Here is a 15,158-nt window from a genome sequence, read left to right on the forward strand (position 1 = left end):
CGGGATACCGTCCTTCCCAGCAGCCTTACTGTTTCCAGCTCACTGATTGCCTTCTTAACCTTTTCCTGTGTTGGTGGCTCTACAGCTTGGCCCAATTTTTATCCTGTTTTTGCGGATCTCCGTATTTACCTCTTCATTTAGTGCTCCTTTCACCCGGCTGCCGTTTTTTCAATAAGCAAGTTGCCAGCATTATCGGTGCACATCACAGACGTGTCAAAATATTTGCAATTCACCGTTTTATAGGAACTCCGTGTGTTTCAATTTGTGTAGCTCAATTGTGTAGAATTTGAAGTTCAATTTCTTGTTCCACTTAAGGTGAAATTAGTCTTTATCGATTCTGCAAAGTCACAAGCAGTTTTGTTGTTTGAAACAAAAATCCTGTTCGTGAAAATATATAATATATATTTGCTGTGTTCAGATTGGCAAAGAGAATACAGTGAATACATTTCTATAGGCAGAACTCCGCTTTTGGGCCCAAAAATTGTTTCCGAAATTGGGCTCTCCGACTAAAAGTCAATGACTGTTAATTTCCCGTTAAAGTCCTATTTTATGATCAATTTCAATTCCCTACTTACTTTCAAGTCCGTTTAATTTTAAAGTTTATTTGGAAGTAGAGCTTCGAAACTAAATTGGTCCAAACTTAAATCCAATTATTAGTCCGATTTTATGCCTAATTTCAAGGAATATTTTGACTATTTTTAAAATCTCGTGTCTAATTTCTTTCTAGTCGAGTTTTAGTACTGATTTGAGGATATCAATTTCAACTACGATTTCGAATCCAATTTTAGGTCCAATTCAAATACTATTTCAAGTTTAATATTATGTCCCATTTCAAGTCCTATCTCACGTACGGCTTCAAATAGTTTTGAGTTCAATTTCCAGTTTGATTCGAGGTAGGCTCCAAGTCTAAAGTCCCGAAATTTAAGTCCAATTTTATATAAATTTTAAGTAGAATTCAATTTTCAGTCCAACGTTAGTTCCCATTTCAAGTCTCAGTTCAAATCCGAATCCAAGTTCTAAATTAAATACAAATTCTATTCTAATGTCTAATCCAATTATAAGCCTAATTTAAAATCTAGTTTCAATTCTTTTGGGTGCTTAGGCTTGGATTGTGTGTCGACTTTTTTACAAATCTTTCGGCCTAATCGCCCGTTATTGTTGCGGTAAGTTCATTTATTGCATAAAAATAGTACCACCAATCTACGATTGATTATTTGATTTTTCCAAGCTAAAACACGCTCCTGAAAGATCTCTCTGGGCATACCAATGAATAGGATTCGATAGAATCTAAAAAAGTCGATTTGCGAATTCGTGCCAGCACCAAAGTACAGTGCAGCGAAATGAAATGTATGCTGATGAGTATAAGGAGGGTATGTTTCAGTCCCAGGTAAAATTTTGAATGTTGTGTCGGTGTCACGGAGTTAGCTCTGACATTTAAGACACAATTTTAGTTGGAGTTAATAATTGAGAACTGAGGCAGTATTTTTTAGCCTTAGATGTTCTATAACGTATTTTATAAAGGCCTCCTAAATTATATCATTCGTTTAAGAATAATGTCTGATTGTGAAATGGATTGGTTAACCATACACTGGAATCGCTTTTTGCGAACGATTATTGAATCTAATTAATCTCAAAATATGCGTAAATCGCATGATCTCCGAAAGTCAGATAAAAGAAGCGTTAATACGAAGAACCGTAGTGTAAGAACCGTAAAAGTTGACTTCAGGGTACCTTCCTCGCAGCTGTCAAAATTAACCAAAAATTAGTATAGATTCGCGTGAAAGACAAAAAAGCGGTTCCAGTATAGTTACAGTGTTACAAGGGTTTGAAATTAGGCGGCCTGATTATTGGTCGAATGCATAACCAGACTTAGCTATCGGTTAACTCGATATCACACGACACTTAGCAGAGCTAGCAACACGTAGCTGCCCTCTCCTGAAGCTTGCAGCTTACCTCCTTCGTCGGAGATGCTACTCGGTTCGCTGCTGACGAGGGATGTACAACCGTGGTCGGTTCAGATCCTAACAGTACGTTAAGTTCCAAGCTCCGACCTTGGTTTAGATTCGATACCGATTCGAATACGACTATCAGGTTTAAATCAAACTGTTACGCGGGCAAACAGATAGAAATATAGAAAAGAAACATACGGCAAATATTTATTCTATACTTACAGGTGCCTCATCATCATGCTTGTGAGTGGCATCTAAAGTCTCAATGGAAAGATCGGGATCCGCGACGACCACCTTCGATGTCTGTGGTGCTTTCGAGTCTAATAAAATGCATTTAGACTCTGATGCGTCTACTTCAACGTGCGCCTACAGAATGAAACAAAATACATTTGCTAATGAAAGACAATTAGTAAAGCTTTAGAGCAACTCATTTTACCGAGTCCAGTGTGAGAGATTGCACCGGAGTACCAGGGCGACTGCTCTGCATACCCGGCTCGTACTTGGCTTTCTTTTCCATGGGTATCACTTTCAAGGTGGCACGATCTTCGCTAGGTTCACGTTTCTTAGGCACAGCGCCAGTTTCATGCTGGTGTTGCTTTTCGACCTTTGTTGGTGCTTCCTCGTCCGTATCCGGAAGTCGATCCTGTTGCTCATCCGCGGTTGTGTTGCTTTCAATAGTACTGTCCAATGTTTCGACCAAATGCCCGTTGGACTTTGGTTCCCTCGCGGCTGTCTCTTCTCGGTTGTCCGTTTCTTCTGTTTCCTGTTTGTATGAGGCGATTTGGATTTCAGCAATTGAAAGTGATATCGGATTAGATTACGATTCCCAACAGAGATGAGAGGCAAAAGTACAAGCCAAAAATAAAAGAGTTGCCAAACAATTGAAAAACAATTTAGATCTGTTCGTTTATTTATACACAAAGTTAAGTCGACAGAAAAGTATAGACAAAACAGAGGTTTCACAAACAGTTAATGTAAGTGTAGGTTGTTTGAATTTACAAAAAAAGTAATGTGTGTATCAGTAGTGGTAACAAAAGGATAATTCACGCTCTAGTACAAAGAATAATTTCAACTTAGTATATTACAATTTGAGTTAACTAAAGATGCTATCCAGATCAGGAAGAGCCTTCAGTTGCTGACATTTTGTTTGTGCTCTTTGTGCTCAAATTAGTATCTCGGTCACATTCATCTTACGCGCTGGAGACTCTTTCTAGGTTTACTGTGGGTACTAAATGCTTTGGAAAATAACGGATCGGGTTTTGTCTTCGAAACGGGGTAGATTTTTTTGCAAAACAAAACAACGGGCTAGTAAAAATTTAAATGATATGTAGAATAAGGTGGAAAACTCTAGCAAAAACAAAACGTATTTGTGCTCTAACCTTGCTTAAGTTGTTCGCCGATTTTTTAATGTTATCTATTTTTATTAACTGCTCATCTGCTGCGCTAATCAGACCTTGAATAGCCGTGACGACTGTTAATTAGATAATCGGATTCGAATTTGTTTGTTGTTCATGTGTAAGGAAGATTCAAAAATATATGGTAAAAAATTGTCGTTCATATTGTGAATGTGTTTTGCGTGGTGACGATGTTTCAAAATTTAGAACGGGTTTTTTGTTTCATACGGATCGGTTCGGTGTTTCATATGGAAGAGAAACAAAAGTAAGGAATAGTTGACTTTGATTAGTTTAGTTACTCAGTAGTTTATTTGCTTGGCAAAAAAGAGGTTGCCTTGTTTGTGTTGGAGACAAAACAAATTTTTTTTCGGTTAGAATGGTCACTATGTACGGAAAAATGGTGACAGACTAAAACTAACAAATCTTTTTTTAAAGTGGGACACCAGGGACGGGCAGAGGAAAAATATCCAGAAACATGTCCGTTTGTGACTTATCAGAGGTTCTATTTTTGCCTGTTTACAATTCTACTAGCAAGCAATTGTGTTTGCCGATATATTGACATGAATTGTGATTTCAGTTTCTATTATATCCGTTGTCTTTTTCGTAATTGTCAATTATATTGTCTCATTTAATCGTTTGTCTCTTCTGCAAGCTTTTCTTACGCTAAATTCTGCTTTCATTAGCTATTCTTTTATGTTTCTATTGCCTAAGACACGAACAATTTGTTATTTTACGTTTGAGAAAAAAATGTCAAAGCATGAAATCATTAAGTTGGGTCTGAAAATAATCATCTACAAGTTTGGGATAGGAAAAAACACTAGAAAAAATTTTTCATTTAGAAGAATATTTCCATAAAATGACAATGTCCAATTGAATCGGATGGAACTTTGAAATCATTGAAGAAACAAATTTTAAATTTATTTGGATATCTTGGAAATATCATTCCGAGTCGCCTCGTTGAACGTTCCTTTACACAGCCACAAACGTTGAATCAACAAATCAGCAGTTCGCGGTTGGTTTTATTACAATATGACATAACTCGAGCGATTCTACAGCATGACAACGCTCGGCTTCACATTGCCAAATATGTTAAAGCTTGTTTAGAAATACTCAAACATGGTGCCGTCCGATTATTACTTGTTCCAAAAGTATTTAAAATTGTTCGCAAACTTTTTTTTGTTCAGATATTCAGCATTTAACAGCCTTCCTGTTAAGTGATGTTTGCTGTAAACTTAACCGAAGTATAGATGGAAATCATTACACTTACAAAGCCATGCTTGCTAGACAATTCATTTTCTGAGCGCACTGAAATCACAATACCTGTCAACTGTGGGTGGGTTCCAAAGAGATAACACTCGATAACTAGCAAATGCCATACGCTCTGAACGGATTTCATTCGAAAATTTAATTACCTATCATTTATTGCATACTTTTTTTTTAATTTGAAGAAAGGAACGGGGTGCCAAATCTAGTTAAAGCATAACAATTTGATGTCTCTAAACGGTATAGCTAATAAATCGGTAACAAAAACAAAAAAAATGGAGGACAGCAAAACGCAAACAAAATCAGCTAACCTGGCCCTTCGGGATGGCACTTATCTTGGCGATTATTTTGGTCATGGCCTGCTCCGTTTCGTCCAATTTCCTACGCAACAGATCTAGTTCCATCAGTTGGTCACTGGTACTGTCGGTGGCGACGGTGCTGATGATGTCAGCAGTACCCGCAGCATTACGCGACAAAGTCAAAGCGGATGCGGAGCTATTGCTATTGTTACCACTACTATCACTAGGACTATAGTTAACTAGATTCAGAGTAAGAAATTTAGGATTAGTAACGTTGCTGACACTGGTCGGTACTTGGTCAATGGCGGTCGCACTACTGCTGCTTTCGTATTGTTCCAGGACGGTGTTCGAGGCGACGGTGTTGCTGCTACTGGATAAGCTGGTGCTGTGCTCGGGAGTGATGACTTGACTCAACCCTTCAACTGGGATAAAATTTTCTTCGCTTACAGCCGAATCATCCTTCGTTTGGTTGTTGTTGTTGAATGAGTTAAGTTCAATGGCAAATGATGAAGATGAAGCTGATACCGTTTGTGACTGATTGGAAGGACTAGAGGGTTGATTAGTAGCAGAACTCGTTTTCAATTGGTTAATGCTGTTATTGGCCTCAGCCGGACAGGAACTACTGGCAGGGACCGTTGGCGTTGCGCTGCTCGTTGTCGAAAACTTATCATCGACAAGGATACTTTCAACTACTTTAGCAGCGGAAGCAGATAGTCTTAGTGGCTCACTTACTATCAGTGGTGCAGATTGATCCTTGGTTTCCGAGATTGTCGACACTTGGCTATCGGCGTTAGGCGGGATGGTGTGCAATATCTTTTCCTCAATTATGTGATCAACAATTGTTTCAATTTCACTCGCCACGGCCGTAGCCTCGGTCAGTGTGCGTTCGATTAGTTCTTCCTTGGCTACATGCTCTAATATGTCATGACTACTGGGATCCTTCCCAATTCCTACCTGTTCGTTTGAAGTGGATTCGGTTGTGGCCGGTCTGTCGAGGTCGGAAGCTAGCAGTTCTTCCTGGTTTTCTGATATAACGTCCAGAGCAGTTGGAACTCTCGTCGTGCAAGGAACATCAGAGGATTCATCAATGACTTCCGAAATTAACTCCGAAGTATCAACCCTTTCAATGTCAAACTTAATAACAAACTCATCGATAGTTTTGCCTTCCTCTGTTGGGGTTATATTATCGTCAACAATTTCTTCTATTGTTGGTCCTTCTGAAGAGCGGGCTCCTTTTTCGGTGTCCGGCGATTTTTCACAACGTCGTTCAGCAGTGTCGTCGCTGAAAGCAATCACTTCAACAGTAGTTTCATCGCCATTATATATCACAGGGTCATTAGATCCAGTGTCGTTCAAATCTTCAGTAGTGATAATCGATTCAGATATAGTTTCATCGTCATACCTATCCTGTTCTTCAACGACCTGTGTAACGGCTTGTCGTTCTAGATCATCCTCTTCAACAGAAATTTCGGCTTGAATATTACTGGGTTCGTCCTCACTTGTCAGCTGATCTGCAGAAGAAGCATTTGATTCTTGTAGAACTTCGGTACCACTACGTGCTGCAGCAATTAGTTCAACAGGTTCCTCTAAAGAAATAGTCGCAGTTTGTTCAGAAAAGCTAGTTTTCGTTTTTATTGATTGGTCACTAATCGAATCCAGTAGTCTTCTGTTATCTGAAGGTTCTTGTATGGCTTCACTGACTTCGGCAGCAGTAGTGAATCGTTCCACGAAAGGGACCGCCGATGGAGTATCGATCAACTCAGGTGCAGCAGCTATCTGTGACGGTTGATCGGTTATGACCTCTTCGGCAACGCTGAAAACGGCAACATCAACTTTATTCTCAACTGGTGTGGAGACACTAACAGTTGATTCCTCTGCTCGTTCTCCAGAGAAATACACCTTTGCTGTATTGGAATCGTTAGGCTTGATATGGTCTACTTCGTCGTCTTTCATATCTACGGTAGGTTCAGTCGTGAGTTCTACAACACCGGCATCACTAGCTTCAATCCTAGTTTCTTCTGGCTGTTGCACATGTTGATTCTCAGATGCTGATCCGGCAGAATGAAGTTCATCAATCGGTTTCTCAGTAATCGATTCTCGAACGTGGAAATCATCGAACGTTTGCGAAATCTCATTTGGGGATGAGGATTCTGATGAGCTTTCGACAACTGATGACTGGTCTGAAGAAGAGTCAGATAGCACAAATGTAACGTGTTTTTTGGTTTGGATTTCCACGGTTTTTTGTTTATTAATATTCTCCGCTTCAGTTTCACTACTTCCTGGAACTGGCCAATCTGCTGGTTTTAATACGGATTCAAAAATTTTAGTTACCGTGGTCGAAACGTCAGCTTCATTAGAAACCACCGTCTCGGACGTATCTTGATTTGTTTCAGAAGAAGGTTCGATATTTTCAGAGCTCTCTGGTTCAGTTTCACAGCCTCCTGGAACTGGCCAATCTGCCGGTTTCAATACCGATTCAAAGATTTTAATAACCGTGGTTGAAACCATGTCTGCTTCATTGGAAACCACCGTTTCGGACGTATCTTGATTTGTTTCAGAAGAAGGTTCGATATTTTCAGAGCTCTCCACTTCAATTTCACAGTTTCCGGGAACTGGCCAATCTGCCGGTTTCAATACCGATTCAAAGATTTTAGTAACCGTAGTGGAAACTACGTCTGCTTCAGTAGAAACCGCCACTTCGGAAGCATCTTGAACTGTTTCAGAAGAAGAAGGTTCGATATTTTCAGGGCTCTCGACTGCAGTTTCACAGCTTTCTGGAAGAGGCCAATCCGCAGGTTTCAATACCGATTCAAAAATTTTAGTAACCGTCGTTGAAACTACATCTGCTTCAATGGAAATTGCCGCCTCGGAAGCATCTTTATCTGTTTCAGTAGAAGATTCGGTACTTTCAGAGCCCTCCGCTTCAGTTTCACAGTTTTCTGGAACTGGCCAATCTGCTGGTTTTAAAACGGATTCAAAAATTTTAGTAACTGTGGTTGAAACTACGTCTACTTCTACGGGAACCACCGCTTCGGAAACATCTTGAACAGTTTCAACAGAAGAAGACTCGATGGTGTCAGAGCTCTCCGCTTGAGGGTCACAACTTTCTGGAACTGGCCAATCTGCTGGTTTTAAAACGGATTGAAAAATTTTAGTAACCGAGGTTGAAACTACATCTGCTTTAATAGGAACCACCGCTTCGGAAGCATCTAGATCTGTTTCAGTAGAAGTTTCGATATTTTCAGTGCCATCCGCTTCAGTTTCACAACTTTCTGGAACTGGCCAATCTGCCGGTTTCAACACCGATTCAAAGATTTTAGTAACCGTAGTCGAAACTACGTCTGGTTCAATGGAAACTGCTCCCTCGGAAGCACCTTTATCTGTTTCAGTAGAAGGTTCGGTGCTTTCAAAGCCTTCCACTTCAGTTTCACAGCCTCCTGGAACTGGCCAATCTGCTGGCTTCAAAACGGATTCAAAAATTTTTGTAACCGTTTTTGAAACTAAGGCTGCTTCAGTGGGAACCACCGTTTCGGTAACATCTTGAACCGTTTCAGCAGTCGAAGATTCAATATTTTCAGAGCTCTTTACTTCAGTTTCACAGCTTTCTGGAAGTGGCCAATCAGCTGCTTTCAATACCGATTCAAAAATCTTAGTAACTGTAGTTGAAACTACGTCTGCTTCAGTGGAAACCTCAGCTTCGGAAGCATCTTGAACTATTTCAATTGGATTAATTTCCTCATCGTTAGCACTTTCTTGGCCTTTAACATCAACACTACTATCAATCGGACTTTCCACATTGGATAATTCTATAGCTCTCTCATTTGCGATTTGTTCGGCTTGTTCTAATATTTCTGTTACAAGTTCTTCTGTGATCGCTTTAACCTCTTCTTCTTCTGGTTGCTCCACTATTGCTTCTTTCAATGCGGTAGAAATTTTTTTAATTGCTATTTCTTCTTCATCTACCGAGGTCTTTTCAACAGTCATAACCGAAATAAATTCCTCTTCAGTGGTAACTTCTGGTACGTCAACAGGCTTATCTGCTGCTGCAGAGGAATCTTTTGTGACCATCAATTCCTCTACAGTGGACGATTCTCCTAATGCATCAGTGGGAACCGCAGCTTCCACAGCATCTTCAACAAATTCAGTGGTAATAACTTCCTTATCGCAAGCAGCTTCCACTTCGTCAAATGTAACACTTGTATCGAGTTGAGTTTCCACGTTAGACGTTTCCGTAGCTACTTCTGCCGCTTTCTCATTCGCGATAATTTCAGCCTGTTCTATTACTTCCGTTACAAGCGCTTCTGCAATTGCTTTAATCTCTTGTTCCTCTTCTTGCTCAGCCATTGCCTCATCCAATGCAGTATAAATTACTTTGGTTGCAGTTTCTTCTTCATCAACCGATGGTTCAAGTTCAACTTCACAAATCACTATCTCTTCCTTGAGTTCCTTTTGTGCTGTAGTTTCTTCTACTATAGCTTCGATTGGTACCTCCGCTTCTGAAGCGTTTTCAACAGTCATAACCTCCTCTTTGCTAATAACTTCTGGTGGAACGTCAACAGTAACACATTCGTCAGTCACACTTTCTTTACTGGACGGCACCTCAGCTACCTCCGTCATTTTTTCTTCAGCAATTTGTTCAGTTTGCTCCATTGTTTCCGTCACAAGATCACCTGGAATCGTTTGACTATCTTGTGCTTCTGCTTGCTCAATCATTGCTTCATCCAATGTGGCAGCAATCATTTTGATTGCAGTTTCTTCTTCATCAGGCGACGTTTCCAGTTCAATTTCACATACTCTAATTTCTTCCTTGAGTTCCGTTTTCGCAGCAGCATCTTCTATCGGTAGTTCTTTTTCGTTTTGCTCCGGGTGCGTAACATCTGGCTGGTCAAAAACCTGTTCTGGGGATGCAACTTCGCTAACTGCACTCACCTTTTCTAGAACATCGTCTACAACAACACTGACTGCTTCCTCTACAACTTCAGCAGCAGATGCTTGTTCGACAAAACGGGCTTCTTCTACTTGCTGTGTTTCTCCTACTGTTTTAACGGGAACTTCCGTATGACTATCATAAATAATGTTTTCGACTTGTTGCAACTCGTTTCCTGGGAATTCTTGCACAATTGTTTCGGTTTCTGTTTCTTCAGTCTTCTCGGTTACTGTGTTATCAAGCTGTGTGTCGACCGGCTGATCTGACTCGCTAGTCTGAACACTGTCGGTTTCTGTTTTTGATTCGATCAAAGCAACCGGTTCAGCTGCAAATTGATCCACTGGTTCTAGAACAGTGGCTGCAAGACTTTCAGCAACTGTCTCAATTTTCGTTTCTCGAATTGGTTCGTCATTCGGCTTTTGAATGCACTGAGTTGTTACTTCAGCTACTGCAGTTTCTTTTTTCTCAGCAACATCATTATCTTCCTCAAGTATACCGCTTTCAATTGTTATATCAGTTTCTGAATATATTGTTGCATCGTCTTGTAATTGAGCTACAGTTTGATCTTTCGGCAAAGATTCCAATGGAAGTAACAACTCTGACACTTCGGGCTTTTCAGTTGCTGTGTAAATATTGTCAGTACTCTGTAGGGTGGAGATCGGATATTCCTGAACTTCTAATGATTGGCGATCTTGTTCAGGTTCTTCCGTCTTTGCACTATTAACAAACGCTTCGGCTTGCTCGATTACTTGCTCCACTAGTTCTGTTGCTACAGCTTCTATTATTTCGTCTACTTTATGTTCAGCTTTTTCTAGAACTTCTTGAACTACATGACTCGCTACTTGTTCTATTATCCTTTCACTCGTTTCTTCGTCGTCCTGCTGTACAACCTTCTGTGAAACGAGTCCATCGTCTACCTTCTCGATAGTGGGATCGTAACTTGGTTGTGTTAATTCGTCGTTAGTAACGGTTTTTGATTCGTCCACCAGTTCGTGACTGGCGCTGTTATATGGTTCCAAGGAAACGTTTTGCTCACATTCTAGAGCCGGTGAATCTGTCGTTGCAGGATGTTCCTCTAATTTGGCCGCAAGCTGCTCATAGTCGCCACTTATTTCCGCCTGCACCGAGTGGCCATTGCTAGTGCAGGGCACTGGAACCGGCGAAACAGGAACACCGTTCTCTGTGCCAGAGATCGGCTGGCCTAGAAAGAAAAATGGGAGGAAATCCAGCAACAAAAACTAAACAAACATCAAACAATATAGGATGGTATAGAGGTCAAGACAGAATATACCGGGAAAAGGGATAGAGATATTTTTATACACACTAACATGACAATTAACTTACTTATTAACTACATGTGTTGCGTATTTAAAAATAAAGCATTCAAAGCATTACGAAATGATGATGGAAAGTGAATTCTTTATAATCCTGATGATAGAATTTTGCTAAAACTAAAACTTTGAATTTTTCTTAAACTCACTGTACTAATATTTTTACCTACAATTTTTTAATCTGTACTATACATATAAACCACTGGAACAAGCATTGTTGTAGGGTAAGGGCACTATAATTTGACCTACAAAACCAACGCATGGTCAACAAATTGCAATATATCGTCCAAATAGCGCAATTTTTTCGAAAATATGACAGAATAATAAAAAGGATGTATATTCAGTTTACTTTTAAAAGGAAATAAGTGTACGATGTATATTTTTTACTCATTTTCTCGTTTCAATTCAATATCCCATTGGGCTAATTTTCGACCCCTTGTTCCAGTTTTCGACCCTTGCGTGTTCTAATATTATAGAACGTAGTACAAAGTAATGTATTTTCAAAGTTGAGGCTCGTTTAAATTGATAAATTTCTGTAATATCACATTGCTATTATTTTTGAAACTAAACCGTAACCCTTTTTTGTAGGCTATTTCGATTACCCTTCTGCTTTGAATGAATAGATGGAAACTGTTTGAAATGCAATCCCGGAAAACGCCTGAAAGCATACAAATATTTTCGGATTCGGCTACTTTCCACTTCCATGGCTTTTGAACGATGCCCAGCTAGCATTTTCATAGGTATAAAAAAGGTAAAAATCAGCATTACGTACAGATATACATGCTAAATAAATCGTATTTCATGCGCAAAATTGGCATATCCGTACTATTTTGGAGGCGATATACGTGATTACGAATAATTTTGACCGTTACGACTATATAAGTATTTATATACGATAATATCCGATTAAGCGCGAGTCGCTCCGTACTACTCTACGATTTTGTGCTGAAAATCGTATGTATGTCAGTCATTATCATTATATACGACAGAAAATCAACTTGTTCCCACTTTATCCAGCTTTAGTTACGATTTCGAGCTTGTTAGGAGATATTTACGATAGTTTTCGTACATTGATATACGAGTTGGTGCTAGCTGGGTGGGTCCTTTCCTCTACCTTTTCCTTAGGAATTTATTTGAAGAATGTTTTAGCAATGGTGCGAAAACTAACACAGGGTTGAAAACTAGATCCCTTACCCTATAATAAAAGATTTTGCAGTTTCTTCAAAAAACATTAACAGCCAGGGTACAGGGAAAGTATTAGGTAATTGTTAATTTTATTTTATAATATTATTATAATAGGCTTGCACCAGGAAGTCAAATTTATAATAATTTTTTCTAATAGAATCATTACTGCATAGACCAACCTCGTGTTTTTGTCTTGACCTTAAACTGAGGCCAGGCATCAAACAATATTATTGATTTTTTTGTAACGGTAGTTTTTTACAATCAACGGAGGAGATAGTAGAAGAAAGTAATGAAACAAAGATGTCCCAAGGATCCAAACAGAATGGGACCAGGCGGGAAGGGGAAAGAGCGGAAAATGAAGTAAGAAAGAGTCATTGTAGCAACTTCTTAAGCGTTGCTTCAATGATCCTCCCTTTCCTCATTTTTAGTTCTTTCTCCTTCACGCCCGGTCCCATTCTGTTTGGATCCTATTAAAATCTTTGATTCAAAACTTTCTTCTATCGTCCCCTCCGTTGATTATAACAAAAACTGCCAATATAAAAACATCATTACTGCATGTTTAGTTATGTTTTGCATGTCACTAAAGATTAACGTACGAAGAAACTTACTTTTTAACCCTTTTATATCAGATTAATGGTATGAAATCATAACATGGATGTCAATTAAACAAAGTTAAAAGACTAATTTTTAATACACAGAATATTATGTAAAGGAACCAAAACAACCAATTTCAAAAATGAAATAAAAACATCAATAGGAAGGGAGATCCAATTTGAAAGCATTATTGCTAAGTACAGGTGGGTGGGAAAAAGATAAAGTTTAATTTAATTTTTCTTTGCTCCTATATATTTGTATGCCTACTCTACTAGCGACAAGTTTTTCGATAACTTCTCAGATGTGATGACCCTACCTTAAGTCTAAGTTATTCGCATGGTTGTGGATCAATGAAAACAGGGATCAAACAAACAAAAAACACTCCATTTTACATTATTTGCACTCGATTAGTCCTATTCTACTGGGTACTACTTAGTGACAAACGGGGGGGGGGGGGGGCTACCAGGAGCAAAGGACGGGCTAACAGACAAAGTGCTTGCTTACGTTGCACGTTAGTTCCGCTGGAAAGTTATTACTAATTATTGTCGACCTTAGATCGGATTAGATCCTAATATATCTTGTTCATCTAAGAGCATTTGCCATATTTGGTAACTATAGTGTAATGGACATTTCTAGATATTTTTTCAGAACTAAAAACAAACCATGGAAACTATATTCGCATTAAAAGGAAAATCAATTGGCTGCCTGTTTGGAAATAAAAGAATCATCAATAAAAACATTTCATGCTTCGACAAGTTTACTGAACGGTCCCCACTAGTAAATTTGGATTATACTATGGATTGGTTTGATAATGGTAATTAAATGCATCAAACAATGGAGAGCATGATTTCGAAAGATCGATGATCGTATGGGGAGTCTGTTACCTGCCTGATGCGCATTGATTATATACGTGAAATGTCTTTATTTGTTTCTGATTTGATTTTAGATTGTTATAAAAGGTTTATAAATACTGAGATCATCTTACTTGCGCCGTGATCTTTCCAGGCTATGCGTGTGTAGGATGAGGTAGACGTTAAAGGATTAATGTTTGTATGGTGCAAATATTATTTCGTAATTTCATAAATGATGAAACAGTTACGCCGATGTTAAGTTTTAGTATTGAATGCAAATTTGTAAATGCTATGTGCGATTGCTGCTATTGGTGAACTGATATAGTAGGTTTGATGCATAAATGAATTGTACACGAATGACAGGGACAACCTACCTAGCTTCGTAGTTCCAGTATCGGGTCGCTTGATGTACGACTGATTTGTGGAGAAAACCTCATTCCTAAAGGCTGGGTCAGGCTTAATCTCCGGATACGGGGCGGCTGGCGTCTTTTTGAATACGAGCTTTTCACGATAGGAGAAAAATGATAAAAGAAAACATCAATAAATCATACGGTGCTGAATCGATTGCGTATTTTATATAACAAGTAGTGTCGAGAAAGTGCGAAAGGTGCCCCATATAGTGCTTGCTTACTTTCAGTATTGTGTAGATGAAGAATGAAACTATACCGATGGTATAAAGTGGCATTATGAAACCCATTGAGTTGGCGGATTTTGTCGGTTGATGTGATCCAGCTCCCATAGGCGGGCGCATACCAGGTATGGGACCGGGCTGTAAAGAAACAGATAGAAATTGTGCAACTATTCAATTAGAATTGCTTAAAGCGGTTTCGGTGAGCGGTGAAGGTGCTGAATTATACATGTGAATGGCTGGATATTAAACGATACAATCTGTGCCAGTGAGTATTGAGTATTAGTTGAAAATAATAGGACCGCAGCCAGAATGCATGATAAATGTTGTGAAAGTACTATTGGAAGTAGTTTGGAAGTTGCCTAGAGATTAATTCAGTTGACTCTAGCTTATCATTTTAATTTTCCGGTGCCAGATTCCTTTATCATCGTCATGAAAGCAGTTTTTCAAAATTATTTTTTTTTCTCATAAGTTATTCTTAGATATTTAGTTCTTTCCGCAATCGATTGAATATTACAAGAATACATTATTTTTCTCACAAAAATACTTGCACCGTAGAACAACGATGGCTGAGATTTATGATAATTCTGGTCAGATTTTGACGCACGACTATTGTAAAACAAGTTTCATTGTTTATTCTTACTTTTCCCTGCTTGAATTACACATCTTTTTGACCCTTTTCAAATCCTTTCACAATTAGAGTAACATAGTTACTATGCAGCACGCTACGCCATTAT

The 15,158-nt window shown here is 38.9% G+C and overlaps 1 protein-coding gene across 1 annotated transcript in view; it reads right to left on the reverse strand.

Moving 5' to 3' along the window:
- Positions 1 to 15,158, reverse strand: part of LOC128736256 (uncharacterized) — a 59,690-nt gene that overhangs the window by 5,672 nt on the left and 38,860 nt on the right. Inside the window, exons 4-9 of the mRNA XM_053830734.1 lie at positions 14,425 to 14,562; positions 14,168 to 14,294; positions 4,918 to 11,033; positions 4,544 to 4,567; positions 2,386 to 2,712; positions 2,172 to 2,315 (exon numbers count right to left, since the gene is read on the reverse strand). Of these exons, the coding sequence (XP_053686709.1) occupies positions 2,172 to 2,315; positions 2,386 to 2,712; positions 4,544 to 4,567; positions 4,918 to 11,033; positions 14,168 to 14,294; positions 14,425 to 14,562 (6,876 nt within the window). The remainder of the gene's footprint in view (positions 1 to 2,171; positions 2,316 to 2,385; positions 2,713 to 4,543; positions 4,568 to 4,917; positions 11,034 to 14,167; positions 14,295 to 14,424; positions 14,563 to 15,158) is intronic.

The sequence above is a fragment of the Sabethes cyaneus genome, chromosome 2 (assembly GCF_943734655.1).
Source record: "Sabethes cyaneus chromosome 2, idSabCyanKW18_F2, whole genome shotgun sequence".
Lineage (NCBI taxonomy): Eukaryota > Metazoa > Arthropoda > Insecta > Diptera > Culicidae > Sabethes > Sabethes cyaneus.